This window comes from Lutjanus erythropterus, chromosome 21, assembly GCF_056507025.1.
Source record: "Lutjanus erythropterus isolate fLutEry1 chromosome 21, fLutEry1.hap2, whole genome shotgun sequence".
Taxonomy (NCBI): domain Eukaryota; kingdom Metazoa; phylum Chordata; class Actinopteri; order Lutjaniformes; family Lutjanidae; genus Lutjanus; species Lutjanus erythropterus.
This window is the reverse complement of record NC_139337.1, coordinates 7,877,972-7,899,618: the sequence shown is the minus strand read 5'-3', so window position 1 is coordinate 7,899,618 and position 21,647 is coordinate 7,877,972. Positions and strand designations below refer to the sequence as shown.

General features: G+C 38.7%; 1 protein-coding gene across 1 annotated transcript in view; it reads right to left on the bottom strand.

The window, feature by feature from the left end:
- Positions 1-20,967, bottom strand: part of odad2 (outer dynein arm docking complex subunit 2) — a 50,093-nt gene extending 29,126 nt beyond the window's left edge. The window contains exons 1-9 of the mRNA XM_084747263.1: positions 20,731-20,967; positions 20,207-20,364; positions 18,538-18,745; positions 18,221-18,327; positions 17,506-17,642; positions 14,133-14,249; positions 10,186-10,403; positions 9,477-9,629; positions 7,617-7,770 (exon numbers count right to left, since the gene is read on the bottom strand). Coding sequence (XP_084603389.1) covers positions 7,617-7,770; positions 9,477-9,629; positions 10,186-10,403; positions 14,133-14,249; positions 17,506-17,642; positions 18,221-18,327; positions 18,538-18,745; positions 20,207-20,364; positions 20,731-20,954 — 1,476 coding nt within the window. The 5' untranslated portion in view covers positions 20,955-20,967. The remainder of the gene's footprint in view (positions 1-7,616; positions 7,771-9,476; positions 9,630-10,185; positions 10,404-14,132; positions 14,250-17,505; positions 17,643-18,220; positions 18,328-18,537; positions 18,746-20,206; positions 20,365-20,730) is intronic.
- Positions 20,968-21,647: the final 680 nt, after the last annotated feature.

The following is a 21,647-nucleotide window of genomic DNA, read 5'->3' as shown; positions in this document are numbered from 1 at the left end:
GATACAGATAGAATTCTCATCTTGTGGATTCAAGGTCGCCTCTACTGTTCCAAGATTCATAAGCCTTTATTAGTTGCACACTTCGCAAACAATTTCAGACTTCAGGACCATCCTAAATAGATTACTTCAACCAAACATAAGAATGTAGCATGTCCTGCTATCCGCTACCCATATAAGTAGAAAATAGCCTATCACTGTATAGAAGGCTGGGGCAGTAATCTGTTTCATGCAGCTGTTGGAGGGGCCGGCTCATCAGCGTAGACCTATACCACAGTCTCAAGTGGTGTTTGATCATATCTCCCTCACAAAGCAGTGCTCTGACACAGCAGGATAACAGCCACATGTGTTCTCCATATCATGATGCTAGCCTAAATGTGAACCATTTGCCCATTAACAGCAGTGGATCTACTGCTTCCTTTGTCTCCTCCATTCTCACTCTTCAAAGGATTCAGCAGGCGAAGTTCGTACCTTGTAAAAACAATGAAAAAAGCTATGTTTAGGAGTGATAGCTGGGGGAACAGAAAACAGATCATGTGCTTTCATTTTTGTTAGCTTTGGTCTTGAAGTATTGTCGACATTCTTTAAAACATTGACAACATCTGACAATCTTTTATGGTGTAAGATCTTTGACTCTGTGAGCATGGTAGGGGCAGATGCTCAAAGTGGAACCAATTCAACCACGATTCCACCTTGAAACAAGAAATTTGAAAAGTAGTTTAATATATGGGCTCTCTTGGTGGGGATATATGAACTGTATGCCTTGACCCACTGGCTTGGCTTTCAATAATCAATATCTAATACCAATACTAAGTGAATTTTCTTTTAAAATATGTCAAGTGAGCTTCCACCAGTCAAGATATGTGCTACTGCAAACAAAAGTGATGAATAATGTCTTGGTAAATTTCACCCGATGGAAAACAACAATAAGAGTTTGCAGCAGGGTGCTGTGGCTTGGTTAAACCACTCACAATTATCTTGGGCGGTGCTGAGCCCATGACGAAGTGACAGAGACCTTAGTATCAGTGGGTAACTTGCACCTGCTAGCTTGTTTGTGTTTGTACTGTTAGCGAACAGGATAGGGTTAGAGTGTCATGCCATTTTCATCTTATAGGCTGTTAGCTTGGATGTTGAAACCATGAATGACTTTTGTGTCAGTTTCACTGAAAAAGTGAAAACATTAAACTGTTAGTGGCGCTAGAGGAAACAAACTCATTATAATTTATCATGTAGGGACCTCAAATACCTAGCAAAGTTAACCATCCAGTAGTTGTCAGGATATTTCACTTTGAAGCACAAATGTCAGCCTAATAATGGCACTAGAGGAAACGCCAGGGGATCATCAAAGTCAGCTGGATTTCTGCTCTAGAAGCTATGAATGTTTGTACGAAATTTCATCTATCCAATAGTAACTGAAATACTTATGTCTGGAAAAAAGTCAGACACACAGATAGAAATGACAGGGTGTATATCAAATAGAGATGTACCATTTCATCCTTCCCAATACCTGAACTTTATGTTGCTTATGTGTCATTACAGAGTACTGATCCAATATTCATATGAGATCCTGCAGGGAAGTAGCAAGGTCCCATTTTGGGGCTAATAAATTAAGCGACTTCAGATTGGTGAATAGACTGTCTCACTCGCTGATACCCACTCCAGCATTTTAGGCAGTAGTGCCAAAAACCCTAACTATTGGCAAACATACCCCTTAATAGCAATACTTATGCAATGACAGTCACCTCTAAAACAACACATCCCATGAAGATAATTTATAGGACTAATGTTGGACTACAACTCTGGAATTTGCACCACGCTATTTAGATAGATAATACTCATTAATCAGCAATTTAATGGCAGCTCATCTAATAATGATTAAAGGCAGTTGTATAAATACTTTATCCCCTTGTCTGAGGAAATTGCATAATGAAGAAGAGATTATGCAGTATGAGGGGTCAAATTCCATTCATGAGGTGAACTCGATTTCAGCCACTTAAAGATGCTTTACGCATTTTGTCTCTTCCTTTACTGCAGGTGTCTGAGCCTGAGCTACTAAATAGCCGATGCCTTCACACTACTGAATGGAGGTCTTATTCTAGTCTGGTTCCTCTGGAGCAGCAGACTGGATGCTGCAGACACAGACTGCCTTGCCTGAGCCACTCCAGGCCATTAAATCACAGCACCCAGCATGTGGGAGCAGGGACGGAGTTAACAGGGCTGTGAATGATACCCTATTGACCTCGGGCCCTTTTCTTTATACTATTTTGTTGTGAATATTTTGTGTGTGTTTGGCTTGGACTTCATGCCAGCAGGGGTAAATGTGCATACTGAGTATTAAGTGCTGAGACACATAAGAGTATACGTCTGCAATGTTGGACTGGTGACAGGTGGACTCGGGCCACTGCCAGCTCCTCATAGAACTTAGTGTAAGAGAGAAATAGCGGGTCTTGGCAGAGGTCGAGCCATAGAGGATGCATGAGGTTTCATACTTCTCTGCAGTCTACAGCAGACTTAGAGGGAAGGCTACTAATGACAAGAACAAACCCAATCTCTAGCTCTATTATGGAAAAGGTACTGCAGGGACTGAATGAATGATCACCGGTTGTTTCTTGCTTCATATTTGACACAGGATCTCCTATAACATAAAACTTGATCACTTAATAGGCCTTGCTGTCATAAAATGAGTGCAGTACACGCTGAGCAAACGTCTAGTCAGGCCTTTGAATTGAAAAGTTGCTTAACTCATGAGAATGAAATGATTAAATTATTCTTGTAAGTAAATTCTCCAGATTGGACATGCTGTAAATGTATTACGGACACTAAAATTAAAAGTTTTAATTGAGTGGTGTAGTCGTTAAAAAAATCATAAAAACACTTAACCACTTAGAAAAGAATTGGCTACAAATTCACTTCTGTTGAGAAAATGAGCCAATGCCGGCTCTTGTACACTGGAGACAAGATTAGTTTTAGTGTAGTAATTAGCAGAATGGTTCTCAGGAGAGAGGAGCAGGGCAGTAGTACTGTGACTGCCCAGCAGAGGGGGAGCAACCTTAATGAGGGCTGAACACAATACCATGTGTGTCAAGGACCCAGCTCAGATTGTTAATCTGCAGAACTTTAGGGAAACTTGTAGTAATAGAAACACAATTTTAAAGTAATGGAGAAAGCTTGCACTAATGGTGACACTCTTTAAAGCTATACAGTGAATTATTCTTTCACTGTGACTGTTCAGAAAAGATGAGAAAAAGCCATCTGTTCGGTAGGAAAAAGAAATGATTGTTTTAGCTGGTAAAGATAAGGTACTCCACCTCTAACTGTCACTGTAAATTTGCAAGGCTTTGGGGATCTTTTGTGGATTAAATTAGGGGGAAGGTGTCTAAGGAACTTATTCATAACTGTGACTTAACAAAAATTGAGTACCCCACACTTGCTGTGATAATCTACTACAGATGTGTCAAATGTTACAGCCTACAGGCCAAAATGGGCAGGACAAAAGGTCTAATCAGATCCACTGGATGACTTTACAAAGTGTAAAAAATTGCAGAGCAGTCATTAATTCCAGACAAGAATACAGATCTCTGAAAAAACAATGAATGCTTCTTGTGGTCACATTTCAATATACTGATATTTAGATATTGATTAATTGTGGAAAATATTGCCAGTGATACCAACATTACTACATGGGAGTAGAAATATAGAGAAAATTTAAAGAATTTCCTGATCTGAAGAGGTTGTTTGAATCATAAAGAAGTAAAATGCTGTTGTTCACTTCCAAAATGCACAACTCTTTTGTGCATTTGTAGAGACACTGTGATCTGTGTATTGTAATGCACATGTTGTGACAGTAGGCTGTCTTAATGTGGAAAGCCTGAGACATTGTTGAAATTACACTTATTTTCCTTAAGTCATCTTAGGTTGTTCTTCTGTTTTGTAAACGGAAGATGAACACTTGTACTTTTACATCTTTACACTAAAAAAGGGAAAGACTTGGAGGTGTTGTTATTCATTGGTTATTATGCAATGGCTATTCTGGTCTGGCTCATTTGGGATCAAACTGGGCTATATGTGGCCCATGAACAAAAAAGTGAGTTTGACACCCCTGATCTATAATTAGCGGACTATGTGTGTATCTTTGTTCATTTATAATTGTTCTTGGCTTCGTTTGGACAGTCTGCTGGACATTTTGTTGCACTGGAAGGGGGTATTGCCTATGCAGCTTATTGTGGTGTGCATGTAAAACATAATAACACTTTTGTAATATATGTCATAAATTCTGGCCTTTTTTGGCGGGCGGGTGGTGGGCCTTAGGGTCTTTGTTCTTGCTTTTATTTCCTCTTCTTTATTTTGTCTGTTGTATTAGTTTTTAAATATTGAAAAAACTCAAAATAAATATTCAAAAACAAACAAGAAATGATGAATATTATAAAAAGTAAATTATGAAACTGTTTACAAACACACAATATTGAAATGTTTTTCTGTTAAATAGTAACATATTGTGTATCAGACACAATATTTATATTTATGAGAAAATGAAAATTGTTTTATGTTTAGAGAGCCACAGGCCAACCTAACTGATAGCAGCTGGTAAATTTTGTCTTTATTTGAACAGACAAAAAATTCAGAGGACATTTTATGGATTAGTTGCTAAACCCACCATGTTAAGTTATTCAGTCCTTATTGTAAAATAACACAGCAAAGTTGTAACCCAGTTTGTCTTGTTTCCAATCTGGTTTCCATAATTTACCTAAGGCTTCTATGCTGTGCATATAATTATATATATAGTAATAATCAAGTATGATAAAAATGTTGCTTATACTCTGGCACCGATGTATTACAGACTGGAAAAGGAAGGTGAATTGCATTAAAACTTGTTTTCCATGTTACAGATATCTCCTACAGCGCATATATATAACCACACGAACACACACATACTGTGTAAACCCATGCCTGCTAGACAGAATTAGATCTGCATGCTGGATGTTGTGAGAGACCATGTACTGTAACCATTTTACAGGCACAGATCTCCAGTCATACAAGTATAAAAACAAACACATCTAAACCGTAGGCAAATATTCCTACATAAATATCATTAAAACACAAAACAGAACATCCATGTGTCGCTTTATGAAAGTGTTAAACTTCCTCAAGTACAAACGGCTGTCTATAGTGCAAGGAAAGGGGAGAAAAAAAGATCTCCTCCTAAAATAAAACAGATATTTAACTTGGCTCATGCTAAGTTTCAGCGTCTGATGGTAATGATATTATAAAATGACTACTGGACAAACCCCATAAATAACTGTGCTGTGTGGTTTCCAGACAGATAGAAAGCTGGGACATGTTGGTTACTGCAGCGCTGCATCTTGTTGAAGCAGTAACACACACACAAGCCTAAAGCTCATGCCACAACCCCGCTGAAAAGTATAAAATATACAAACCAGTGAGTTTTTTTATCTGCCTCTTTATTTGCCTCTTTCGTATCATTTACATCTTATTTTTTCCTTTCTGGAAACGAATAGCAGCCTGCTTTTAGAGTGGGAATTTCCTTCTATTATATTCTATTTTGCTTAGCTAAAAATATCTACCCACAGTTGAACTTTACAGCAGTGTTTTCTATAAAAGATCTACTTAATTAACACACAAATCTGTTGGTAATATAAAGAAATTCCATACCGTATGAAACTATGTAATGTAAACTACTATAACACACTGAAATAACATTAACTAATCTTCTTTGAGTTGAAGCAGCATTTACAGTTTCTACTGTTAAATAGAGGGGGACAGGTTTGCAACAAAACAGATTGCTGTCAAAATAAAGTACAGGCAGTTTGTTTTAATATAATGTGTCTAAATGATGCAATCCAGATAAATAGATAATAGAGACCGCTCAGTGAGGAAGGGTAATCTCAGAAGTCAAGTGGTCAGAGGTATTCCCAGCCAGTCTGGGTCATTGGCGTTTCGATCCTCTTTTCTTTTCCTTCCATGTTTTGACACATTAATATTCACCATATGCCCTGTCAGACCTATCACAGGCGCGCTTCATTTTTATGCTTCTGCGGTGTGGGCAAACAGTGCGTACAGCTGCTGCCGTCAGACAGCTCTTTCCCCTGTGCCTTGGCTCACATGTGCAACCAAACACGCCTGTGTCAGAAAGCAGGAATCCATGAACCGAGCCAACCACTTCAATAAGCATCTTCATACAAAGCGCAGCTTCAAATGGGAGCGACCTACACTTTATTTTGTATGACGTCCTCTGTTTTACTGAGTGGCACCTTGATATGACTAGGCAAAACAGACAGGTGGGATTATGTGATTGGAAAATTACCTTTTTGTGATATCTAGCAGCTATACTAAATTATCTTGTACCTCTATGACTTGACTTTATTTTCTAAAGCCAGACAGATATTTCGGTCGGCTGAAATTTTTAAAAACTGAAACTATTATTGACCTGATACTGGCCTATTACAGCTGTATTAGTCTATACAGTTACCAGTGTATATGTTTTCTGATACATGCTAATGTGAAGACGTTTTTTATTACAGAACAAAAGCAGATTGTTTTTCATTTCTTTTTTAGTTTTTAGATTTATGGCAGCATTTTATGGCCAATATATCAATGCCAGGCTGTTACAATAGCAGATTTTCACAACACAATTATCGTGCACCTGTCTATTTCATGTTTATTATATTTACAATTCATACCGAATGTTTGCAGAAGGAATAAGTGTCTTTTAATGAGTTGTAAGAAATCATTAATAATTGTTTGGGGGGCGTAGATGTTTATAACTGTTCAAATGAGCAACATATTAATGGAGTTTGTTTGGCAGAAAAGCAGGCAGTCATTGAGAACTCCAACTCTAAAGTGTGTGTTTTCAGATGAGTGGGCTTATGTTTTCAGGATAACAAGCTTAGCTTTATATTGATAGACAACTGACAGTTATAAACAGCTGATCAATTTACAGTGTAGAACTTGTCATTGTTTGTCCTTGTCCAAGTATAATGTATAATGTTGTGCTTGTCTTGTGCTCGTCAGTATCCCTGCAGCCTGCAGGCAACTGGAATATGGTAGAAGGGGCTGGAGGGCAACTCAGTTCAACTATGGATCTTATATTTAGAAGGGATTCAACCAATTCAATTTAATCTATCGGTCTAACTCGCTATCTGTACTGCAGTATTCATTTCTGAACACTAGGATCTTACATATTGCTTTTTTAAATCTATTCATCGTACATTTTGTCTCTTTTCTGGCAAATGAATTACACTCCAAATACAAGTGTAGCGAGGTGGGAGGGAGAGTCTTGATAAAATATCAATATTTCACTTTTCAAATATCATGGTTATCATCTATACCGGTTTATCACAACACCTAGAATTCTTTTACTCTAGATATTGGTATTGGCCCCAAAAATCCAGTATCAGACTGGCTCTATTATTTTCCATGCATTGCAAAACTGAACACCAACTCAGGACAAGATCAAAGTTCTTGGACAGATGGAGGATGAAAAGAGCACGAACTTCATTGTTTCATTGTCAGTTGTGGCTTGCTTTTACCCGCAGTTATACAGCTCTCTCTACAACTCAATGTTGTGGAAAACAGCGGTGTGCAGGGTAATATTCCCATACCTTGAGGTACTTGACTAATTTCTGGATCTGCCAGTACTCAGAAGGCAGGTCTGTGGTACTCTCTGGACGGCGCTCTGGCTGCTCTTCCTCTTCCTCACTCTCAGATGAACTCTCGCTGAAAGTGTCCATTGGCCCAGCTCCTGCTGGGGTCTTACTGAACAGAAAAGGAGCAGATAGCAGTGCACATTTGACCTTAAGGCAACAATCTACAAAGGTGTGGGATAGTGTAACAGCTAGACAATGCATAGCTGGACAAAACGGATGGAATACAATATCATGAAATCTCTTTTCCTGTGTTTGAAATGGAAAAAACAGCCTGGTCATCCCACACAAGGAGACCCATTAAGGATTTTGAAATTCAAGTGTCAAGTTTGAACTTCCTCAGAATCCGAGCAGCAGGAAAATAAAGATTTGGAATAATGTCATGGGAGGACTGGAGTCTTCATCATATACAGAGCAAAGACTCTTACTATTGATGCAAACAGAAACGCAGATGGCTTTTTAAAGTTGCTCAGGCCACTTGGATAACTGTATCATGAAAATTGGGCACTGTGGAGCAATGAAATTTGGTACGCATTCAAATGGGGCCGCTGAGAGACAGTTCCCATGTACATACAAAATAGCATTACCAGGGGAACACATTATCAGAAGGAGCCAGCAGATATGAGGGAGTGTTTTCCAGGAAGCACTATGATGAACACCAAACAAGACCTTCTCAAAGCTGCCAGGCCTACACACTGTCCTAGGTGGTGTGCAGTCATGACTGTGACTGAATGAAAGCACCCTGGGGTCTTTATTGCCTGTACACTAACTGATGAGTGGTGAAGAATGCTATCAGTGAACAGTGGCTAGCGTCAAATTTATGACGCTAGCAGTCTGTGTACATTGGCAAGATGCAAATACGGAGACAGCTGAGGAGCTGTGGCTGCCAAGAGCCGGAGGAAGAAAACGATTTTACATAGGTTCTTGTTCAGTACAATGGCTAATATATTTGCAGGTTACACTTCCCACTACATATGTCACCACTCATAAGACAGCATTAAAGGGATGGTTTGGATTTTTTCAAGTGGAGTTGTATAAGGTACTTATCCATAGTTGGTGCACAACAGAGAATCGGTCAGCACACCTGCAGTTAGGAAAAGCAGCAGGAGCACCGATGTAGGAAGGTAAGCAATGTACTGCTGTGGACAGAGTCAGCAGCAAAATGTACTTTAGCCACCTAAAAATATCAATACCAGTGTTATCTCACATTTATATTTTTATTTTAAATATTTTCACTGCTTTGCCTTGGCATCAAAAAATCTTTTCCAACAGGAAACCAACGTTATATAAACCATTGTATACTCTCTCCAAATAACCAAACTCCTTTGGTAAACACTATGATTTTACCTCACAGTGCATTGGAGCTGCTGGTCTACTTCTGCCCCTAAAGGTTTCTTTGTGCTATTGTGTAACTTCTATATTTTAAATAGTTAGTTTTGATTAACTGAAGTCAGACAATAATCCATAAAAAACTAAGCGATCCAGACAGTGGTATATCAGCAACTCCTTTTTTTTGGTGGGCCTTTTTGAAGATGGCTAAAATATATTTTGCTGCTGACCATGTCAAGCACAGTACATTGTTTAGCTTCCTACACCACTACTCCTGCTGCTTCTTGAAAGTTGGGGCATGCCGACCGCCATCTACAGTAGGTAATTGGCTATGAATGTATGAAATGTATGAAAGGACCTAATATAACCCTGCTAAAAAATCCCAACTATCCCTTTATGCTCTTTTAATCTAGTGTAGGTTTGTCCGCTTGCAAAAAAGAAACAGTCCTTTTAGATTCCATAACAGGAGACCTTAATCAGGGCACTTACATTTTCTGGGAGGACAGGTGTCCCAGTAAAGAAGACACAGAGAATTCTGCTTTCATCTTGCTCTTGGCTCCTGGTCCCAGCTTTTTCTTCTGTACTTCTGTACCAGACTTCTCCTCTCCAAAGCTCTTGCTGAATTTCTTTTCCTCTGCTTTACTGTAATGATGTAAAATAAGAGTCATTATGCCTGCTTCTATTTTGAAAATGGTTATTTTTCTAACATAATCATTATTTAACAATTCGAGACAAGGGTTCAGCGGGCATTTCTTTTTTTTTTTTTTCAAATGAGATACTTTTATCTTGAGCCAGTTTCTCCTCAAATGGGTATAGTTATCACAACGTACAGCTGCAACAGCTCAGCCCTTGCTAGATCTATTTATCAATCAAAGACCATATGTGATAGATCTTTTGGGGATTTTTTCTAAGGCTTTTTCCCAACATTTCTGTCTGTAATTGGGCAGAAAGGGTTTCCACACTGTGAACGTATTTATTAACTCAGATCAGTGTGTAATCAGGAATATTTGCACTCGCCCTAAATTTATAAACCATATAACCATCTTTTTATAATGTGTGACTGCTGGCAGACACACTGAGCACATGTGATGAAGGCTTGGCATCACTGTCACTACAGCTCATCTCCTCAACAAGAGGGATCCCTACGGTAGCCTGATGTTGTTTGAGGACACATCTTACGAGAGGAATTATCACATACCCACACGGAGACATGAGGCCGAGATTCTTCCATTTCGGACGTGGTTCATATTTCTTCTCGCCGCCTGCCTTGTTCGGCGTATGCTGTTGTCTCGCCTTCTCATGCACATTCTTTTCCTGTTGCTCGTAAGACCTCTGGGGTTGGCCTTGTTCCTCCGCATCAACCGATTCCACATGCTGGATCTTTTGTGTTGATGGAAGTTCTTGAACTGCAAAATCCTGTCGGTAAGTGGAAAAAGACAAAGGCAAGTGAAAAGAGTGGGGAAAAAGACCTCTTTCAATTTGCACCAAAATTATATTGGTGAGATATTCAATAAATTTCTTCTGTAAAACCGAATGTACTCAGCTGTAAATTTCTCTAAATGATGCTTATTAAAATAAAATAGTCATTCTGATGTTCACTCATGCTTCTTGTGAATCTGTGCACCATATTTTCCACCCGCCATCTGACATGATGCCTCTCTCGTCATTACTTTTTAATGTCTGACAAAGTGCTGGCCATTTCACTCCGAGATGAGGGGCATAAAAGCTACAGAACAGTATCAGTGACACATGAAAAGCATAAAATTCACATAAAAGCCCTTTCTCAACAATATGCAGACCTGCATAACAATTCAGTCTTTATGGAGGCACTGGAATAAAGTAACGCTTTCCCAGAGCTTTACACAGAAGAGCTCCCCCTCTGTTAATTGGCTGAACAATATCAAAAAGTTTATTGTTTCTGTACATTCTTCCACCTAAAACCTTGCAGCTTGGCACAGACAAAGTAACGCCTTTGTGTCACTGTTATTCAGTTATGTTTTTTTTTCTTTTTAAGTTTTGAAGGTCTTTATACCAAACTTTACAACCTATATACCAATGCCAATAAGACACATATGAATGGTTTGCAGGCAGGAGAGTTTTTAATCACAGACACCTGCTCTGCAGAAATAGCTCAGACTGTCATTGTTTGTTAGAGGCTCGACATTTTTAAGGGCAGGGAAAAAGAATTAAGATGTATTTCTATGGCTTGTGTTCACGCGCAATCCGGTGCCAAGCATGCCCAATCACTTTTCCAAAGACTTGTTTTTCATAAAACACAAAGTGACCTGCTATTGGAAACATACAAGTCAATTCACCCAACCACAGACCCACAGTCTGACTTTATTAGGCTAACCAACCTTCTTTAATTCTATTATATATGAAATGGACAAAGTCCATGTGCTTACACAGAAGGGAACACTTCAGATTTCTTGACATGCCACAGTAAAAAGTCATATTACAGGTGCCTTTCTGCATCTGAAACACTACGGGTCTGTCACCTTTTTATGGCAGATGAAATTCAATTATTAGCACTTGTCTTATTTCTTCATTTGTATGTTTTTTCACAAGCATTTGTCTACTAAAACCTAAACTCCAACTATTTACATGTGTTTGAGGCAGACTTGTATCTAATTACTTGATCCATACTGATGGAAAATCAGCAGGGCAGTAAATCTGAAGCCACTGGCCATAAAACATCTGTCAGTGGCAAGATTCAGGCAGTCTCTCCTGACTGATTATGACAGTGCGGCAGTCTATATTAATTTCAGGATGTGTATAACGAAAACAAATCTACAACCCAGCGAGTTTTTGCTTTTCAGTGAGTGTCTTGTGCATGCAAATACACAGCATGTCCAATTTCCAATCACGCTGTGATGTCAAAACGAATCCACAACACTGAGTAGAGGAGGCGAGTCTGCTTCCTCCCTGTGTTGCAGCTCTCGTCTCCTTTGGCTGCCTCTGCTCAATTGATTGAGGCTGTCTGATCTAATAGAACTGTTAAAAAAGACCTGCTTCCTCACAGTGGAAACGAGCAGATATGTTTGGAGATTAGGTGTTGTTATCTTTGGCTATCGCCTTCCAAGTTTGTGCTCTCTTTGTTGCAATCAGGGAACTGAGCTGGAGCTATGTGAGATTGTGTTTCTGACAGACACCACTGCTATTGCTCTCTCAAATTAAAACTGGAACGGATCATGTCCACAAGAATGACTGCAATTACTTAATATCTCAGACACAGGATGCATATTGCACTATTTGATTGCTGTCGTCAGCAATCAATCAAATGAATTTCAAAGCAATGCGTTTTTAAATTGACCCCATCATATGAAGGTGATTAGCTCAAGTGGAGGCAGAGAGAAAATATTCGGCATGAGAGTGAAACTAAAGTTACAGGACACTGTGAGGCACATATCAAAGGAGTTAAAGAATCCGGGAGAAAAAGACCTTGACAATGATTTGTGCCTCCACAAACTCGTTCACAGCAATTTTTACTGCTGCTGTCCATCATTTTTAAATCTTTCAGACCCAAGGAATCACTCCTCACACAGGAGTCATAAAACATAAAAGCCTGAATCTCTTTTTTTACACTGTTCAGCCTGGCACTACTCATTGGTTTATTAAAGTCTTCACTAACCCCATTCCATCTCACTATAGCACCTTTAGATCTATCACCTACTGAAAAGAAGAACCATGGACCAATCAACCAACAAACTTCACAGACATGATGGAGGTGCTTCTCAGCTGTGTATGCTACATTGTATAGTCTTAGTATAATTTCATTTTAACAGGACTAAAGGGACACGAACCGACAATAACTCTGACAATGTGGGCATCCACAATGATGAAAGCTAACATTCTCTAAACAGTGGTACCAAGCACTCTCTGCACACTCCAACAGTGTCAGCAGCTTAGAAAAATCAATCAATCTGTCCAATATTTACTGATATATTTCAGATCTGGGCCAAAGCAGTGAATCAACCGGCCCACATTGCCATCCATAGAACCACACTGTTAGCATGGCTAATAAAAAAGGTTGAGCATGAATGGGTATTACAATGGAGACGACTTACAGCAATGTACAACAGTAACTATACACTACTATTAAATCCTAGCATGGAAAATCCCTTGAACAATTCAACAAGCATTTTTGTCTTGTAAAATTATTTCTGTTGTATGTTGTCCCAAAGGCACTTAACATGCAGAGTAGTTCTCTGAAATCATTTTTGAAAAATCATTGGGAGAAATTTATGTTGACATCTGTAAATCGTATTATTCCGTCTGTTGACTGTTGTACTTTGGATTCTTTCAAGATATGCACTGTGGGTAAACAATATCATTCTGAATTATATTTAGAGACTTGCACCCTCTTCCACAGTTCATTCTTAGGTAACGAAAACACAAGAATTCTTATTTTCAGGTGATTTTACACAAATGAAAGCATACTTTTGCTTTTATATTTCATTTCTGCCATATTCTGCCAATAAATCCCCCTAAATCTTACATACTGGACCTTTAAGAAAATGAACCAATGACCATACAAAGCAGGCAGTGAGCCGCAAGTGGTCTTTAAAGGCTTTGATGAGCTTGTGAGGATGCCACATTTTCCAACAAACATCAGTGAGAGTGAGAAGAAAAGGATCATATTTCTAAATGATTAACAGATTTTTGGGTACAGCTTGAATCTATTATTGAGGCGATTTGTTATGTCGTCAAATTACTTAAGCAGGAAATAGCACTACTGAATAAATCACGCATATTTCAATGTCTGAAAATAAGCATGTGTGTCTGTGTGTGCATGTGTGTGTTGAGGGGGTGGATGGTAGGCGGGAGGGGGCTGTGCTGTTTTGATGTTGGAACACGGAGGAGGTCGCTTCAGAAATTTTTCAACACAGTGACAACCAGACACTAGCTCACTAGCATGGAGCAGCACAGACACTGATTACACAATCCTAACTCTGTTTACGAATATGAGTCACACAGCATCAGGGATCAAATCAGAGGTCTGGAGAGAAGGACCCTGTTCATGGGACAAAGAGGCATTTCAACACCCACACATCTTTGCTTTGAGAGCTAAAATTCAAGGCTACAAAGAGGAGGTCTTAATGTGTTGATGATAATTGCATATGCCTAAACTGTACTCCACTGTACCTGCTTGTTTATGTTCTCTGCAAAATGCGGAGATCTGCTCTTCAGAAGTGTTATCAGGTCTTCGTACACATCACTTGTTTGCTCGTAGCCACTCTCCTCCCCCTCCTGTTTTATGCACTGTGAAAACAAAGTGAAAAACAGCTTCATTAATTCTAAAAACCACAATTATAATGTGACCCACATGTCAGCTGGAATAGCTGAGGTTAGAGAGCTCAGAGTATCTCCAGGCAGCCTCAAAGAGGAAGTGTAAAACCATGTTAACCGCTAAATTAGGTGTAAGACACTACTGCTCTTTGAGGTTTCATTTACATCAATGTCACCCATTGGGTTTAAGGTTTTTTCACCTTGGCAGAAACATTTCCAGGTGAAGAAACAGAGGCAGGAAACCAACAGCTTGTCAGCAAAGTCAGTGGAAGAGTGAAAGGTGCTGCAGCATGCAGAATCCTCTCTTAGAAATGATTGCAAACACATTCCCAGAGATTCCTGACATTTGGCAAGTATTTGGAAGTTCTCTATACAATAGTGCACTAGGGAATCTCTGGAAGGCACTTAAAAGCCCAGTGATTTTTTTTTAACCACACAAATTTCAGGTATATTTATGAACATAATTGAAAATTTTGAGTTAGAGTTTGAATTTGTCATGTGAACATAATCAAAGAAGCTAAACACTTACTTACTAATGATAAACATTAAAGGTAATTCCAGTATTTTTATATGGCCCTTTTTTTTTACATTTATATAGGATCCTAAATTTGCGAGGCAGCTGGTAGGGACTACTGGCAACTACAAGTGTGGTTTAAGGTGAGACAACAGCAAGAAGCATCCATGGAACTGATTCATCTGGAACAAACAATGGTGGCTCCTTAAAAAGGTCAGCATAGATACTACGATAGCATCAATTATATTAGAACTGGAGAGTGAAATAATGGCACTGGACACTTATCTCAATGGAAAAGATGTTTTCGCTGTTCTCCCACCAGCATCAGTAAGACTTTGATCTGACTAGTTAAAGTTAGCCTGTGTTACATCCAATCACCAGGACAACTTCCCATATGGTTCTGTGTAACAAACCATCTGGCGTGTCAGGTTAGTTCTAAATCATTCACCAAAAAAGTAATTTTAATATTATTTGTTAGTTTGTTCGGTTATTGATTTTGAATTGTATTAATATTGTTTGGTAAACTATATCTGCACATTTTTTTTACTTCATTGTATTCTGGTTATCTGCTCTTAAATACTTAAAATCTTAAAAATACTCATCTAGCAGATCCTCTAGCTAGTTACCCAGAGAAGGAGAATAGAAATCCAAGCTGAAATAGACCGTAGTTCTTCCTTAACACCAACAATATCACTGTGACATCACTGGATGCAGGAAGAACAACTGATTTTGCAGCTCTCTTGGTCAACATAGTATGCACTGCAGAATTTATTGCTTCAACTGTCTACATTTACCATCAACACTGACTGGACATCCACACGAAAAGTGCTGAATTTTCCCTTTAATGACTGCTCATGCCCAGTGTCTAAAGATGTTGGATGCAGGATAACACTGTGCTCCAAGGTTTATTACTGGGTGTGGTTATATTGTAGCCCACTGAACTTTGTTGAAGCACTCTGCCCCTTCCAGCTGGAAGTCTGAAAGGGGGGATTTAAAAATGTCAGAAGTGATTACTCTTGGTGAACTCAAGTCAGTTTTAAATGATCTGGAAAATAGCACTCTTGGTCAATGCTACTTAATACATTGTTTTGAACTTTATTTTGATAGTTTTTGGAAACTGTGCTGAAACTGAAATTGTCTACACTCTTTTGTAGCATGTGGCAGTTTTCTTTAACTGAATATGCTGTTTGATTTATTGCTGTAACCATTTTTTATTCCCTCTTGACCAGGTCTCTCTTAAAAGAGATTTTAATCCCAGCAAAACTTTTATGTGGTTAAACAAAGGAAAAATCTTAAAAAATGTTTAAGACCTGTTGATCAAATACAGAATAGTCTCACATAACCAGGCCTCTCTCCGCAGCACAGAGTGGTGGAGAAATGTCTGGTTCCATATACAATCGTTCTGCTATAGAGGAAAAAAACACTCTGGCTTGTTTGTATACCTCTAAACCAATCACAGTTGTTGTGGGCGGCGCAAAAAGCCCAGGATGGAGCAATGCTGCCCCTGCAAAATAGTGCTGGGAGAAATTTGTTCTGGTGGAACGTTTGCAAATTGGGAAGCAAGCCCAGGCATTAAAATGACTACATCACTGCAAAAGAAAAGACAACAGCTGCTAGCTCATTTTCATATCATTAGTATCCCAGACACTAACTCAGTGTGCAGGTTGCTATCTTTGAGGATGCTTTTGTTTCCCTACTTTGGATCATTGATCATATATTTATTTATTTTTTATTTTTCATCATTAGAGAGATTAACATGAGATTAATATTCTGTAGGAGCATTGTACCATTCAATAAGTGCTGAATATCATGTTGGTTGTGTGGCTCCTTCAGTAATTCTTTTAGATCAGTGATTACCAAAGTGGGGGATGGGGTTCACAGGTGGGCTGTGAAGGTCCTGTAGTTGGGCTTTGAGACATCATGAAAAACAAATTAATTAAAAGTTTGTAAGTTTTCAATTTTATACATTTGAAATTACCATAAAATATTAATGATTAAAAAGCCCTGAGATTTAAATTACGTGCTATTCTTCATCCTAGTTTAACAGGTGTTACATTTTATTTGGTGACCAGTCAAATTAACATTAGAACATATCTTATATCTCATCATCGGTATGTTTAGCCTTGTGTGTTGATCAGTTTTGGGATTAAAGGTTTAGGGGGCCCCAGAAGAATATCAGATTTCAAACTGGGCCATGGCATTCTGAAGTTTGGGAATGGCTGGTTAGATAAATCACTAGGCACATCTACAGTAGTGACACACTGACAGTTTTTCCCTGCTTTTCCTAAAATACTTGTTGGGATATTTAATGAAGTAATTTATACTACAGACAGCTGAACAGATGATGGATTCAGTCGATGGGTAACTGAGATAATTCAAATGAACTGACTACACTGTGTTGTGATGTTGGTGTAAGGTTAGTATTGTAACCGTTGCTGGGGAGGAAAATACACATAGTGACTAAATTTGGGACATTCAAGATTTATGATTGAAGGAAAGGAATAAATCTTTGCTAAATCACTGGAGCAATACATACCAAACATACAGATGTGAATTTGCCGCCACCTAACTGACACTGCAATGATGAATTGGTCTATCATAAATTAACCAGAGAGTAACCTCCCTGAACATTTTCTCACACAGACAAATAAAACAATATTATGTTTGACTGTTGCAGTTGATGTAGCTTACAGTGCTTTATCTTCCTAGTCTTACCCCATTGAGGAAAACTCCAGCAGTGCTGCAGGTGATGTAGAGGGTTTCAGTGTCACAAGGCTCAATCACAAGGTAACAAATCTCACCATGCACCTGTCTCCATGGAGGGGCGTGACAGCCATTTGAAAATACATAATCTAAAACGAAGAAAAAGATTGGAAATTTGCAGTAAACTTTATGCTATGCAGTGCAACCTGACAAGTTTGTCTCCAAAGGACAAAGGAAACAGGGGAAAACTTTAAAGCAAAAAGAGAAATCATCACAAATGGCTTGGCTGCTAAAAAAGATTACACAGTACTCCAAGCAGCACAGTTTTGAGACATGAGCCCAGGGTAGAGCCACAGTTTCACTTGCAACATAAATCAACCAGTAAAAAACAGAGCCACATGGTGACACTATCATATTTTCAGGTTGGCTCGGAGATTATTTTCATAGAAGGTGTCAATTTAACCTAAGAAAAGGGGGCATAGACTGCTTTTACCACTTGGTGTGCACATACCACTGAATACTTTGTTAGGGTATGATAAATACACTGCAATGAAGTGAAAAACATGTCTTGACAAATGACGTGGTAAAGTGGAATCTGACAGATATAATGACCACCATGTCTTTTGTGGCAGAAGAAGCAGACTTTTTATACTTTGGAATATCCAGCATTAGTGTTAATAGCAATTGCTTTCCTCGCAACCCAGTGAAATGTGGAGATAATTCAAACCTGATGTGTATCGAACCGACTTCAACACCCTCTTTTCTCCTTCGATGCAGAGTCGTTTCAACAGCTCTACTTCATTCTTCGCTGCGGTGGGGTCGAGCCTGACTTGTCTGCAATGAAAACGTAGAAAAACAAAACAAACATCCAATTCATTTCATTCATTCATGGTTCCTTTTTCTAAACCCACTGCCTGCTCCAATCAAAAACAACCACATGTTGAAGTAAAACTGGTTAGGACTGAGCGAAAGAGGATAGCCGTGGAAGATGGATAGATAATCAGATTGAATTCTCAGAGAGCCGGAGATAGAAGAAACACCTACTCAGATATCTCTTTGAGGCACTTGTTGAGGAGTTGGTTATCCATATTTTGGAGCAACAGGAAAAGCTTGACCTTGACCTCAGAGTCCTGGCCTTGATCATCCTCTTTCACTTTGCCCACCAGACTTAGTACATCAGTGTGGGCGCCTTCTTTATCCAAGATGCTGGCAAAGCTGGGGCCCAGGATCCTGGCCACAGGGCTTCTATTTTCTGAACAATAATTGCAGGTCATTTAATGGTGCAAGACAAATATCTATTTAAAACAACTATTAGCAGTGAGCAAGAAAGCTGTTACACGAAAAAGGTTACAGACTAAACCTTCAACAATGACTGACTGGACAGATATTGCAACTAATGTTCAAAATAAAGAGAGAATGACTCTTCACGTTTTCTGTAGATTTCAACAAGTTACATTTTATGGCTATGTAAGACCTTTTTAAGACCATTATCAATGCAATTTAAGGCCTGTTTCACACCCATATAGGCAAAAAGCACAAAAGGATCTGAAGTAAAATCACAGTTCCAGAATTACATGCAAAGTAATGAATTTATTGACATCCAACATTAACATTTAATTGAATGGCAGACGGTTATTGTATTGTAGGGTTATTATACAGGAATGCTGGAATGATCCAAATGCTGTCTAGAGGTTGCTTAGGAGGGCTGCAGGAGTTAACATTAGTGCAGAGTGGGTTGTGCAGGGGTTAGACTTTCAGATGATTTTCCCAATGTGAATACAGAACATTTGGTGGTGGCAGGCATTTGCTGGTGGCAAACCAAGATCTAAACTAACACTGTGCTCAAGCCAGATCTTGCTGAACTTGCAGTTACCCATATTAGATAAAAGTAACATATACCACACTGAGACACACTAACTGGGTGTTTTCTTATAAATGCAAGTTACCAAAACTTTATAAGAGTAATGGTAACTTCTTAATCTAATGAATCTTTAAGATCAGTCAAAATTGTATTTCAGACATCGTAAAAGTCAGATTATTGATTTTTAGCCTTTTTAGGGACTCACAGAAACCCTGCTTTTTCACAACATCTACAGGTTGATAAATTCTTGCAATACTGGGAGAAATAGATCGTGTTTGTGACCTAATGAGATGATTATTGATCTGCTTCTGTATAAACTCCCTTAATTTTCCATCATAAGATTTGTATGAATGCATTGGTGACCAACCATTTATTCCACTGTGTTTTGCTCTATATTGATGCTTCTTTAGAAAAATAAAATACGAAAAAACAGAGATTTGCCTTCAGATTCAGATGCTGATCACAATGTTTCCAAAAATGTTTATGTAAATTGGGTTAATTCTGAACTAACAATACAGCAGGCCTCCTATTATTTTTTCCATATACATTTCTTTTAACAAACTAAACATTCCCTCCCTATAAAAAAAACACCACCAATGAAAATAGCCTTTACCATAACCATTATGTATTCTTATGTCAGAGAAATACATACTACCTTATCTCTTTTTGGCAGAGGCTCTAAGGTAAGTATATATCTGTAAAGAATTACCAATGGCAGCATAATTGGATGGTTGTACAGAGTAACTAGGAGGACAAACAAATTAAGTCTGTGGGTTATGGAGGTATGCTGGTGGCTAGACTACTTGGGATGCAAATTAGATTCAAATCTCATCCTGTGGTCATCATGCTTACCTTCTAGACATGCTCGAACCTCCTCCAGCTTCTTATCATCTGCCAGATGAACTAGTTTAGAGAGCTGGCTGAAGCTGCGGACAGAAACAGTAGGAGGGGAGAGCTGCAACAATGGATGTCCTTCACTGTCTTTCTTGTGGGACTGTACATCTGAGTCACTGAGGGGAAAAGAAAATAAAAAACTTGAATTATTCAGTTTTATCCCTATTATGACTTGCATTAGATTATAAATGCCAATACACTTCAGTAAGATCAGTCTGTATTTTTGTTTTTGTACTTCTCCGCTTCCCAGCTACGAGATATACACCGAACCGCACACTTAAAGTAGAGCAGAATTTCTGATGAAATAAAATGGAATGTACTCAGTCTAACTGAAGCTGAAAAACAAATTAATTATAGCCTACTGCTTTGAGTATAGCCAAGGTAAAATACATTTGGACACCATGGTGACAGCATATCCTGCACAGACACGTAATACTTGAAAGCACTGGCCAACCAGCTGCCTGCCTCATGATTAGGCCAACCTGATGTCATAGTCTGTTTTGAAATCAGATGCCACTAAAGTGGTACTCCACTGGAGCGGCTCCTCGAACACATGCTCTGCCTCCTGTGGGTGTTGGGAGCTGAACTGCTCCACAAAGCGCAGGATTTCTTTCAACAAGGACTCATTCATTGGCGTGAACTCCAGTTTGCCAGTACCAGAGCTGGCCGTGGTCCACTGGGCTGCCCTGGACAGTGATATCCCCATAGCACCGGCTGGGATATTCTGGAACTAAAGATTAAAAACAACACTGTCTTAAACAGTCTGTGGCTTATAAGGGTTCAACATGATACTTCACTTCAGTCTAATTCACATTTTGAGCTTGGGGCCCCATGTGGAAATTATATGGAAAGACCATGGGAGATGCTGTTGTGATGTATTTCAGAGATGAAACCATTACCTGATTCACTGATCAAAAGAAAAGTGATAAACAGCTATTCTGATAATAGATTGCATTTATTTTTAGCAATTTAGTGCCAAACATTACCTAATAACAGCTTCCAAACTGTTAGGATTTGCTATTTTTCTTTGTCTTATGTGATAGTAAACTGAATATCTTTGCGATTTGGACTGCTGATCAGAAAAAATAAGCTAAGAGCTTAAGGGGTTTGTGATGGATATGATCACACTAACAAATATCACATCACAGCAAATATGAAAATTAAAATTAGTAGCATGAAATAGACCTTTTTCATGGCAGCCATGCTAATATGAGACTGAAGGGTAAACACAGATGTTACCAATTATACTAACTCAGATACAATTCATTTTTTGTAGAGTTTTTCCAGTGTGTCAACATGCACAACAGCAGCACCCTGACTCTGTTTGATGTGAATGTAACGGGACCTAACATAATCTATTATAATAATAATAATATAAATATTATCATATTTAATGAGG